The sequence below is a fragment of the Lepidochelys kempii genome, chromosome 1 (assembly GCF_965140285.1).
Source record: "Lepidochelys kempii isolate rLepKem1 chromosome 1, rLepKem1.hap1, whole genome shotgun sequence".
NCBI classification, from domain to species: Eukaryota; Metazoa; Chordata; order Testudines; family Cheloniidae; genus Lepidochelys; species Lepidochelys kempii.
The window spans coordinates 255,850,606-255,863,817 of NC_136380.1; the positions used below are offsets into that span (position 1 = coordinate 255,850,606).

General features: G+C 41.4%; 1 protein-coding gene across 5 annotated transcripts in view; it reads right to left on the reverse strand.

Annotated features, from left to right (window-relative positions):
• The window catches only part of LARGE1 (LARGE xylosyl- and glucuronyltransferase 1), a 367,385-nt gene that overhangs the window by 141,838 nt on the left and 212,335 nt on the right, over positions 1-13,212 (reverse strand). For all 5 annotated transcript variants that reach the window (XM_073324696.2, XM_073324688.2, XM_073324721.1 and 2 more), the window contains exon 6: positions 12,846-13,017. In XM_073324696.2, coding sequence (XP_073180797.1) covers positions 12,846-13,017 — 172 coding nt within the window. The remainder of the gene's footprint in view (positions 1-12,845; positions 13,018-13,212) is intronic.

A 13,212-nucleotide genomic window follows, 5' to 3' on the forward strand; every position in this document is an offset into this window, starting at 1 on the left:
CTTGAAGTCTTTACATCAAGATTTGAGGATTTCAGTAACTCAGCTACAGGTTATGGGCCTACCACAGGAGTGGGTGATTGAGGTTCTGAGGCCGGCAATATGGAGAAGGTCAGACTAGGTGATTATGATTGTCCCTTCTGGCCTTAAAGTCTATGAGATTTGTCAAAGTTGTCTGGCAAGACAAGAACAATGGAGAGTTCTTAAGCTTTGCAAGCTCCTTGTTCCCTTCCTCCCCTTGATGGCCTTCCCACAAGTTAACACCTAGGCACTTCTACAATCATTAAAATATGCAGTACCAGAAATGTCCATACAAAAGTCGCAATCATACTTGCCCATACTAATAATGGCTAGTAATAATCTCCACATCTGACCAGCTATATACCTTATTTTACCATCTTCCCAGATGCCACACCTCCAAGATGACCTTTGCTGTACACCCTAAAAGCAAGGATCTAGGGGTCCAAACAGGAAAGCAAGAATCAGAATCAAACCCCATCAAAGAAAACGCTCTGGCACCAGGGTATATTAGCCCGAGCACAGCTGCTGAAGGTATCACACAGAGAGAGGGAGAGTCTCGGTGGTAGCCAGATCACAAAACATTTAGGGCTTCATAGGTCAAAACCAACATCCTAAAGCTACTAGGCAGCCAGCGCAAACTGCAGAATACAGGTCTAATGTGGTTCTCTGCATGCTGTAGCTCACAAAAGCTTATGCTCAGATAAATTTGTTAGTCTCTAAGGTGCCACAAGTACTCCTTTTCTTCTTATCATGACAAGATTTCTTATGTTAAAGTCACTAATATGTACTCTAAGTCTTGGCTTTTTTTTTTTTTTTAAACTAATGTTTGTTGTCTGAGGGTTTACTCAAGCAATCTGACTGGATAATACTGCACTGGGACTCACTATTATTGACCTCTGAGGTAAGTACAGTAATAGACACTGACATCACATGACTTTTCAGCCAACCACGAAACAATATTTTCTTCTTGGATTTAACATCCTCTTTATTTTTATCATTCATTATATAACTAACTATATTATGAAACTTCTATAGTGGTATGTGACAGATTTGTAAAAAAGACTTTAGATACAATAAAAGTGGTTTAGTACTATTATCACTGTCTGAAAACTCTATATTGAGAGAGAGAGAGAGAGAGAGAGAGAGAGAGAGAGAGAGAGGACAAAATTTTCACCCAAAACAGTATGCTTCTATGGTAATAAAGGACAGCTCTGTGTCATTATGGCAATTAAACCTTTAAAACAATAAAATAAAACCAAAGCAGAGAGTCACAGAAATCAGTCACCATCTCACTGTTGTTCTGAGTTATTTCCCATTGCACAAACCACTCTGAGCCCACTTCCTCCACACTCGAAGAACACAACTGGTGTTTTATGAGCAAAACTCTTTAGGAAGAAGAGGAAAGCAACAAGGCTTTTCCTGCACAGCAACAGAATTGCAGAGATTTCTTACAGTCCCCTCTTTGAAGCTAGGAATAGGGGCCCATAACTGGGGCTTCTAGGCACTACTGAAATACAAATAACAAAAAAGGATAATAATACAAAAATAATTACTCATGCCAGAAGGGGGTGACATTTGTGCTATTAATTTGTAGAGCAAAGTAGCGGATTGCAAAACTCAAAGTTAACTTAAATAAATGCTGAATTACTAACTGATAATGTTATTCCACTAGTCACATGAAAAAAGTTTTTCCTTTTGTTCAACAATTCTGGCAGAGGGATGCAATAAATCTGGAGAAAGATGTATTGATTTCAATAGAACTATGCCATTTACACCTATTTAGGCCCAAGATAGTGTGACAGGGTCGGGCTAGATGGTTACAGGAGAGAAACAGAAGGCAGATATATAAGCCCCAGGCTAAGTAGGTCCCTTTTCCCTGGGTAAGGTAACAGGGAAGGTTCCAGAACAATCAGGAACCTTCTGGAGACAATTAAGACAGGATGATTAGAACACCTACAGCCAATCAAGAAGCTGCTAGAATCAATTTAGGCAGGCTAATCGGGGCACCTGCATTTTAAAAAGGAGCTCACTTCAGTTTGTGGTGTGCGTGTGAAGAGCTGGGAGCAAGAGGCACTAGGAACTGAGAGTGAGAACGCGGACTGTTGGAGGACTGAGGAGTACGAGCATCATCAGACACCAGGAGGAAGGTCCTATGGTGAGAATAAAGAAGGTGTTGGGAGGAGGCCATGGGGAAGTAGCCCAGGGAGTTGTAGCTGTCGTACAGCTGTTCCAGGAGGCACTCTAGTCAGCTGCATTCCACAGGGCCCTGGGCTGGAACCCGGAGTAGAGGGCAGGCCCGGGTTCCCCCCAAACCTCCCAACTCCTGGTCAGACACAGGAGTAGTCGACCTGGACTGTGAATTCAGAAAAACGGCCAGGCTGAGGGCTGCCGTGAATCTCCAAGGCAAGCAAATCCGCCAATAAGCGCAAGACCCACCAAGGTAGAGCAGGAACTTTGTCACAATAGATAAAATCCACTAACATTACAGCCATGAGTCTTTTCTTGATTCCTTATTCCCTTTCTCCATTTCTTGATTCCTTTCTCTCCTGCTCTCTGTACCCCATTTTTATTCCCCCTTCTTATCCTGATATTGTTTTCTCTCTTTTTCCTCCTATTATTTTCACTTTTTTATTGTTTATCATGTTTGAATGAATTAGATGACCATGAGAATCACACTGATGTCAGTGTGCAAATGTCCTCTTACAGCTCTGCCAAAGTACTTCAGATCCCGACCCCTGCAGTTCCAGTCCTAGGTCTCTACACAGCTCTGCTAATCCAATTCATCCCTGACCTGCATTTCTCTTGAGCAGAGACAGACAACCATACCAAAACGTCTGACAGCTCTGTAACCCAGCTGAGATCAACAAACTTTTTATTTGTGATCTACACCAGATACCTCGCTGTTGCCCCTAGTCACCTCTCCTCACCTTTTGATAATTGTCCTATAAAGGAAAATTCAAGTGCACAGTAAGAATAGTTATGTAAATCCTATAATCAAGGAGCCAGAATCTTCTACTGGTGTAAATTGGCATTATTCTATTGACTTCAGTGGTGCAATGCTGATTTACTTCAGCTGAGGATCAGGCCCACCAATTTAATCAGCACTCATCTTTATTACGTAGCTGCAGTGAAGATCACTTGACTCTCCATGCTACTGGTACAGCTAATGTTGATATGGCTTAACAATGAGGAATTCTGGCAATAAGCCTGTAGGCAGCCCTTCAGGGGTGCCCCATGGCACCCACAACAATCACATCCTGAAGTATTCAGGAAGGAAGTATTCCACCATCACTGGCTACAGAATCAACATTTGTAGGGGGCTCAGTGGTGCAGTGGATTAGTGGAATTCTGGAGACCATGGGCCACATTCAGAGGGGATGTAAATGTGGCTTATGCTTCAATAAAATGGTCTAAATATAAATTAGAGTAAATTATGCACTGAAGGGGCAGAAGGGCAGAGTTGTAGTGGGAAAGGCTGTCAGCAACAACAAGATGTAAGATAAAGCAGGGTGTTTTATCTTATACCTTCTTACATCCAACTGCTGGTTGTTTTTCTTGCTACACATTAATTTCTGTCCCCAATGGTCAAGATTCCCGCGTGTGTCAGAGCAGCGTCCCCTTTCCAGTGTCTCAAATTCTGGAGGATGCCAGGAACCAAATTGACCCCAGACACAAGTGAGAGCAGTCTCAGGGTTGTTCTAACTTATCCTGCAGATAACATCTCCCAAGGAGCTACTCTGCTGACATACCCTTCCCAGTCTCAGAATGACCATCTATGCCAGTAGGACCAGATGTAGCTGATGTCAGGCTGGCCCGATATAACTGAGGATTTTCTTAAACTAGGGGAATCCTTAGCTGCTGCCATCCGTCATTGGGTCCCCTTTGCAGCTTTCAAGCCATGCAAAGGGGACATAGTAGGGCTGAGGAACTTACACTCATTCCAACTTAACAAAGTGTAATTATATACACCACCTGTGAATTTGGTCCAAATCTTATACAGAAAACAAGTGAAAATTAATCTGTTATCTCAACCTAGCCTCCATTTGCCATATCACAAAACTACTACACATTTTGGTATGCCTGGCAGTCCCAACTCAGAATAAGCCCAGAACAGAAAGAACAAGGAGCACTGCATCTCACCCCTAACTTGCACCAATGAAGCTGTAATGGAAACAATCCTAGAAGAATGCTGTGTGCTGGTGGGTCAGAACTGGGATTCATTGGTACAATTATGCAGAGGAAGCTTGCACTATGTCTGGCTTAAATCAGTGCTGTTATTTCTTCACATCTACAAGCATTTAATATACTAAAATAAAAGTCTATGACACGCTGGGTTTTAGCCCATCATGGAGTTTCTGTTGAAAGTTTTTCAACCATCTCTGGTGTATATTTGGAGTGACCAGGGCTAAAACCCATAGCAATGCCTCAGGGCATAGAAAAGAGTTACTTCCAGAAAAGAGTTAGAGGAAGAAAAGCCTCTCCATAACTGAACTGCTTGGCATGTGCTGAAAGCAAGCTGAAGATTGCTATAAAGGGCATGGAGAAGAACAAGCTCGAGCCCTAAGTAAAGTACAGACACTTAGGAGGAGAAGTAGGTCATTACACACAAATCTATTTCTTTCTTCTGTCATTGGTCTGGGGTTCAAAGGTCCTTGGTTTTTTAGGATACTAGCCTAGGTTAGAAGTAAACATGAGTGTTCTCTATTATTTCTACAGAAGTGGACTGATTATAGATTTTCTTTAAACATATGATTTGTTGTTGGGGTTTTTTTTCCACTGACTCACACATCCAGTGACTTTGTACACAGCATTACTTCAACAGTGTAATACATCAGCTTAATTTGATAAGCCTTTTTCCCCCTTTCCGGGTATTGCAAACAGCAGTATCACGATCTCATAAGGCTGATGGGGCAATCATAGCACTGACCTCTGGGCAATGCATTCCACCTTCCAACTCCAGCCTGCAAGACAGATGTCCTCTAAGCCATTCTGTACCCTATGCACATTCTTGTGCCGTTAAGGATAGTATTAGACATGATTTGCAGCATGAAACCCAAAAAGGTGAAATCTCAGATGAGAACTTTGTAATTGGAAATGGGGCCTTAGGTCCTTAAAAGTATGGATTGTAACTGCTGTGGTAGGTTGGTTAAGAAAATATGTCTGGCCCAGAGCTGGAGAAAATAGAATATCAAGTTATTACAATGCACGTCACAGAGAACAACGGAAAGCAAATGTTTTTGATAGATTATGTGTGATTAGAACAAGGGCCCTAGGCATGGAAATCTATCTATTAGATATAATTATTTCTTTAGTCCCAGTAATATAACTATCAAACCTTAGAGTAAACTTCATTTGTTAAGGGAATGACCCATGTGCCTGATCCTCTGGGCTTTTTCACTTATGTCAAGCGAAATCATCATTACAGACTTGTAGCTAAATGTTGTTGGAATGATGGACAGGTAGCTCTTTACTCCACATTCATGGTCTGTTTATTCATCTGCTCTGTTTACTGAGAATCACTGAATATAGAAGCTACCAGCACCAGTATTAGTAAATGGACTAAGAACATGCGTTTCCTTCAGGGGAATATTTGACAGTGTATTTTTTAAGCCATATAGGAGAAATAAAGTGTAAACAAGTTGTGAATTGATGAGAAATGAAATGCATCAGTAAGAAGTCTGATTATTGCATGAAGGGTATATTGCATCATGGTGGGAGGGTGGACCAACCCACCAAGATGTCTGTCAGCACTCAGCAGCTCCTGATTTGTTCCTTTTATTATTGCACGCAGGTTTCTCATTTCTGTAGAGCTCTCCACAAATCCTCAGATCCCCAACATTTTTATCCCCACTCCTGAATTGTCCCTCTCCTGCACTGATGAGACAAGGCCATTGAAGAGTTGTTCTTCACCCTATGCCCATCCTCTGGAGGCTGAATGTTCTGCCTCCTGAAAATTCTCAGCTTGTGCTGGATTTAGGGAGCTTGGGACCTGAACTCAAATTATGTCCACCAGCAGGCTGACACTTATCAGGTTTCTTTCAACAAAGGCTTGCAATAAAAGTCCTTCACAAAGTAACTGACAGAAATGTAATTAAACCAATTTGAATCTTCCACAAAGTGTTCACAGGAGACCAAGAATATTTTCCCCTTTAATTCTGAATGAGTCATAAAATGTTTAGTTTGGAAGTTTGGTAACTCATGGAATCCCCCCATGGAGCTCTAAAATGGATGGCATGCCAACACAGACTTAAGAGAAGAGAGATGCTGAGAAAGCTCTATATTGGTGCTGAAGAGATAGAAACATTGCTCATGCTTTCTGCATTGCCAAGTTTTATGATTTTATTGCAAGTCTTCATGATAACTGGTGTTTTCTAAAAGCCCCAGTTGCTGGAATCAAAAGATGGTAAGTGAATCTCAGCTTTAATTTGTAACCAAGTAAGTTAATAGCCCTAATAGTTTTGGAGAAAATCATGAAAACAAGAAAGAAGTGTATCCTAAAGGCTCAGAAACCAAAAAGCAAAGAAAAAGAATCATATTTTATATATCAGGATTTCCCCTAAGAGGCCAGGGCCTGTCGGCATCCCTTGTTAGTTCTACAACTAGACGTAAATTATCCAGCAGCATATGGAGATATGGAAGTTCCACCACACATCCCAGAATTTCTTATCAGCTATAGCTATCATACAGGATTGTTGTTGATGAGGCTTCAACACTTTTGCAGTGAAAAAATGGGAAAAACACATGTTGCAATAATCAGGAATAGGAAACTTTAAACAGATACACTCTCCACATGGCCCTCCTCAAAGAGAAAATCTATTTCATTTGTGGAATAACCCTAAGAGAGTGATATACTGTAGTCCAACCATAAAACACTTATACAGGTCTTTCAGAAACTAACAGATGTTTGGTCATAAAAAGAAAAGTACGATTCGGCCTTTTTAGATACCTATAAGAATTCAGATAATGTTAAGTTATTTTAATAGCCACCTTCAGTTATTTTAATGCACAGTGCCACTATCTGATCCTGTTTCCTTCTTAAAGTGACCAACTCGTATTGTGGATTTTCATACATGCCAAGGTGCGAGTTGCTAATGCCTTCTCTTGATTAGTTAGAAAATGAAAACCGCTACTGTATGGACCAGAATAAACAGAAACATGGCTGTAGGACTGTTCACAAGTAATGCCTCATGCAGCCTGCACAGATCCAGTCTCAGAATGATCTAGGAAAGCTTTAGTGATTTTACTGGTTTCAGAGTAGCAGCCGTGTTAGTCTGTATTTGCAAAAAGAAAAGGAGTACTTGTGGCACCCTAGAGACTAACAAATTTATTTGAGCATAAGCTTTCGTGAACTACAGCTCACTGAATGCATCCGATGAAGTGAGCTGTGGCTCACGAAAGCTTATGCTCAAATAAATTTGTTAGTCTCTAAGGTGCCACAAGTACTCCTTTTCTTTTTAGTGATTTTACTGTGAATAGACTGGCAGACTGGACTACAGAGCCTTCTGAAAAACAAACCCTGGTTCACATCCTGTCTTAGGTCTCAGGTGACAATTAATTTTATATTTTCATCTCAGCTTCAAATGGATGTTTGATTGCATCATAAAACCAACATATGCATCTAACCCCCTTGGGGTTTAGAGAGCATGCCACCTTTACAACCTTGTCCTGAGGCAGAAGAGGTGCTGGTTGTTCAGGGGGAGAGATGTTGAGAGAGGCAGAGGACAGGGGTATGAGGGTGTCTGTAGCTCCAGACAAGAGGAGCTACAGCGTGCAGGCCTTCACATAGTGAAGCAGCCGAGAACCAGCCGGAAGCCTGGGAGGGACAGAGTGGCCAAGCAGGGATGCCCCAGGAGAGGAGCCAGGAGGAGCACTGTGCCGAAAGAAATCACCTGAGAAGGACAAACTGGAGTCAGACCCAGTATCACTGTCACCCAGACCTGTCTGGGGCCATGAGTACTGGGGCTTGTGACCTTGCACTGGGAATAAGGAGGGAGGGTGTAGCTAGTTAAGGTTAAGCCACTCTGTGGGGCTTGCAGAGAGCAGCAGAAGAGGGGTTTGTTAGGGAAACTTTACTAGCGCAGAGGATGACCAGGAGCACCCAAGACTCACTGCTGAACTGGTACTCTGCCCAGGATTCTTGAACTCTGAGTCTAAATGCATTGCTCAGTGTCTATCCTTTTATATTGTGGTACCACTGGGCCCATGAGTCCTCATGTTGTTCCCCCATCTTCTCCCGCTGTTGTGTTCCTTCATTCATTCCTCTTTAAATAAGTATTTTCCTTTCCTATATTTGTTGTACTATTGTGGGGGGGGGGGGTGCGCGCACATGCCCTTGGGGGTGGGGGAGGGGAGACAGGTGCCCCTGGGGTGAAAGGGAATTTCCCTGCTGCAGCCCACATGCATCTTTTCTTGGCTAGAGCCATCTGCAGAGGAGACTCCATCTTGGCCATGAGGGAACTATAGTTACGTGCAAAAAAGGACTGAGTGTTGTCTTTGTATAGGAAAGGCCAAGGCTAAGGATTAGCAGAAATGATCAAGGCTGAGCTACTTTTAAGAGAGCTACACTGGGGGAAACTGAAACAGCATCATCCTACACTATTCCTGACTCCAGCTGATTTGTCAGCCCCTCACTTTCAGGCACATTAACTTCACACAAAAATTAAAAGCAACACACACATATGATATACAAACTGTACAGATCATAGTTCTTGTAGGAGGATTACTAAACCACCTACACAGGAATTTCTTTTTTCTGCTAAAGAAGGTGTGAGATTGCATGAATTTAGATTGTTACCTCAGGCAATCTGCAGAGCAATGTGCCAAAGAGCCTACACGCTGAGTGTTTACAAATTTAAAGTTTGGGATTGACTATGTGCCAATCCCTCTTCAGCTGTGGGCACTAGACCCTGCACCCAAATCACTGTTGACCTTTTCTGGTATTTATGATGTCAGTACAGATTTTTATCACTGTTTGAGCTCTTGACACAAAGCAAACAGGTTCTGTAGCTTGTGTTTATCCATGCAAGGAATAAGAACTGGCATTTCAGTTCCTATCTGTCCACTCTCCTGTTTGGCAGCTTGGACAATAGGGGGCAGTGCAAAAATCTTAATTCTTTAACAAGCTTTTCAGATATGCATGATGGGATTATGTGAACTATACCATTTATTTTACTTAGTACATTCAGTTGATTTCTAAACAACTCCAAATATTTATAGTTAAGTACAGCTGCAAAGGCAAGTGGCCAATTGGATTGTGGAAGTGGCTGACACTGCACATGCATTAGAGTGGCATCAGAGGCTAGCTACATTCTCCAAGACAGGTATGCTTAGAGTTTGTCCCAAGAATCACCAAAGCACCTTTGGAAGTAAATGATAGCATTATGTTTAAAACTGACTCTTCAACACTGACCCCCTCCAGGAACTACTGGGCTCTCATACATGCTTCAGAGTTGTTGCTTACACATGACATTGACTAGGCAAAACCAAGCAAGGATAGCAAGTGCTAGCTGCCAGTAGGCAATTAGGGTTGCCTAATTCTATCTTTGTGTGGAGACCCATACCCATCAGAGTCAGCAGAACAGAGGTATAGATGGTCCCTGCAAGTCTTCCTAGCTTGAATAACATTCACATGTTAGTTTTGCGGTTCACAGCGTAAGTTGTTGTTGGAGGAACATGTTTCTGTCTGGTCATAGCTCTTACACCACAGGTTGGGTTGTAACCTACTGAGATTAAAGGCAAATTGAAAAAAACTTGTCCAACAGCAACAATCCCAGCTGCCTTATAAATATAGTAATATGTGCTTTTTACTCATCTAACTACCAAGAGACCAAAGCAAGAGAGGTGGGAATTTTCATCTATAAAAGGAAAGCATTAATACTTCCTTTGTCTACCTTGTCTATTTAGACTGTATGTTCTTTGAGGCTGGGACTGTCTCTCACCATCTAGCACAATGGGGTCCTGATCAAAGTTGGGGCCTCCATGTGTAATTCAAATGATATGTGATAAAGTCAGAGCCAAAATGGCTCTGCCCCATTCAAACCTGGGCTAAAGGAAATAAATGTTTACTAAATAATTAAAGACAAAATCAGAAACTTGAAGGGGGGAAAAATCTTTCATTGCTGAGAGGATGGAAGAATAAATATAACAAAACAATTAGCTGATGGGGCCTTTTAAAAATTCTATAACTGATGGAAGAGAACATAGTTTAGGACTTGTTCTTTTCTCAGTAGAATTCATACAATTTCTGCAATGAAAGTGGATTGGCTATACTAGGTTTTACTGCCTGAAATATTTTACAGCACTTTATCCAAGAATGTGTATGTTCTGTGGTCTTGTTTTCCTGCCCCACGGCTAAATGGTTTCTCATGTTTGGAACTGTCAGAACCCAATGTGAGATGAATGGAAAACCTAACCTATGTAAATTAAGCCTCAGACGCCTGCCCCTACCAGACTGGCTGCAGACAGAAACCTTTGAAGTGAATATTAATATATTGTTTAAAAAATCTACCCTACAGAAAGAGATACTGCAGCATGCTTAACTTTGGGAGACAGGGAGAGAAAGGCTAAAGCGGGAATGTCAAACTCATAGCTGAAAAGCTGGATCTGGCCCCCTTAATGCATATATCCAGCCCCCAATAACCGATTCAGATTATACAAAATGAAAATTTCCACTACAATATTAATAAATATCTAGCCCTTATGGCTGCAGAGATAACCTTCTAAATGTGACACAGTCTAAAACAATATTTCTGAAACAATCTAAGAGAGGTGTGTTTTCCATATTAATCTCAATGGTGTGTTGACTCTGAAGCCTAACGGTGCCACTTCAGTGAATAGATTTTCAAATAACCAAGTGCACATATTTATATGAGTAATTTGTGCACTCAGCTACCCTGATTGAGCAACCCTCATAACTGCATATGCAGAGGAGCAAACAAACAAAGAACAGAAATAGCAATGGTTCTAAAAAGCATCCTGTATCATTTTCCCCTGACTGAGTGATGCTGAATGTAACAGTAACTTTACCAACTACAATAAAAGTTATTATATAAGGGCCATATTCTCTCTCCTTGATCTTTGCACAAACCTCGTGTTTTTATTGATGAATTTTTCCTCACAATACTCTGTGAAGGAAGGAACTATAGAGGGGTAACAGGGTGAAATTTAAGTGCTTGTGATATACAGGAGGTCAGACAAGATGATCTCTTGGTTCCTTCTGGCTTTAAACTCTTTGAATCTATGCATTTGTGGGAGACCCTTTGTGGATCAAGGACACAGGATATCCCTAACTCTATAGCCTTGGGTTACAGGCCATAACCACAAATTTATTTTGGGCATCTCAAGGTAACACATTTGACATGTCTATGCTGAAAAAGACCAACCTCAACCTAAACTTCTTCCAGATAGGTTGTCCTAGAAAAGAGAATCTGAACCATCAGCCTCTCTAAATCATTATGATCAACTTGAAAATTTAGACTTCCTGGGTACAAACAGAACCACAGATTTCAGATGTTTCTGTGTATATGTGTGTGTGTTTTTGTAAACGGGAAGAGGCTGTGCTGGAATGTAATATCTGCTATCCCCCAGGATCCCACAGAAGGAAGCTCTGACCCTCTTCCATTCTACACCCACCGTGAAAATACTTTTACTTGCTGAAACATCAGATGAAATTATCACGAGATTTCCAACAGCCATTTCTAGCCAATAATTGGTGTCTGAACATTTCTACCAAGAGAATCGATAGCTCTAAAATTGCCCTCCGGGATGGAAAGGATGTGGTGTCAGACTCCTACAGAGGAGATAACTTCCCTTAACAACTGCCGTTGTGCTAAGTACTGTCTCAGGAACACTCTGAATTGTCCCAAAGAGGTCTTTTCCAAGTTATTTTGAGAAGACTAATAAGAAAACTGAGGAATGGACTAGAGAAGCCTAAAATAATTGTTAAAGATTGATTTTATAAATACAGATGTCAAGCATGCTGGAAATTCGTGGCTCCATTAAAGAATCAAATCTCTCTGTGATCTGAGAACAAGTGGTAGCTATCCCTCCTGGACAGTCTGAAGAGAAGAAAAATATCAAACAACAAAAAAGAAGGTTTCAATATTTAAAGAGTGAGCGTGGTGCCGCAGGAGTTATAAACTTGGTAGATTCCTGTGGGAGAGAAAACAGGAGTCCAAAGTCACTGAGCGCTACAGTTTTTAATGGGAGTTGTGTGGCTAGCCCCTCCTTATCCATTTGCTTTGAAAATGGCTCTCTCCTTGTCAAACTATGTGACAGACTTCAGGGAGGTAATGGCAGTGAATAGGAGTGAAGGAATCTACTCCAGACACTTTATATCCAGCAGATGCCTCTATCAACTTATTAACAGAAGCAGGAAATATTTTACTTTCATTCACATAATTGCAGGCAATAATCCGTCCTCCCTTGCATCACTCCAAGTAGGTTCTCCTCATTTGCAGTGATAACAAATAGAGGCTATGTTTAAAACAATCTGTTTGGATTTATTAATAAAAATAATATGAAATAATGAGGTTATTTGAGTGTTAAACATTTAAAGTTGCCTAGAATTACATTACAGCAGGTAATAATTCCTCTCCCCACTATCCACCTTATTCCTGAACTCCCCACCACCACCAAAATAATAGGAAGAACAAAACAGCTCCAAATGAGTGTTGACAACTGAGCCTGCATTGTTGTGAAGAAAAGTACCAAGCAGAGTACACATATTCAAACACCAGAAACCGCAAGAGAAGAAGTATTTAAAAATAAATGTCAGCTTTCCCCCAGTTTAGTTTACAAAAGAAGCATTAAAAATGGCATTAGAATACCTTTGAACTTGTGAAAGACGGCCCATAGCTCAGCAATGTCAGTGGCAAAGGTTATGTCTGTGTCGAGGACAATGACTCGCTCGAGACTGGAAGGGAGAGTCTTTGTCAGAACCAGCTTCATCAACCCATAAATCCCAGAGTAGTGTTTGTTGGGGATCCAGGATACTTCCGACTAACGGGAAAAAAAGGAGTGGGGGAAGGAAGAGAAGGGGTGAAAAACAAGCTTCATTAGAGACATATTGTTTTATAGATACAAGTTTCCAAAATCTTCCTGACGCTAGTTCTTGCAATGGGGGAAGAACTACTATTGGGGGCCAGCTATAATAGAACCATATGGAGGCAGCCTTGAGCAGACATCTGAAATGCT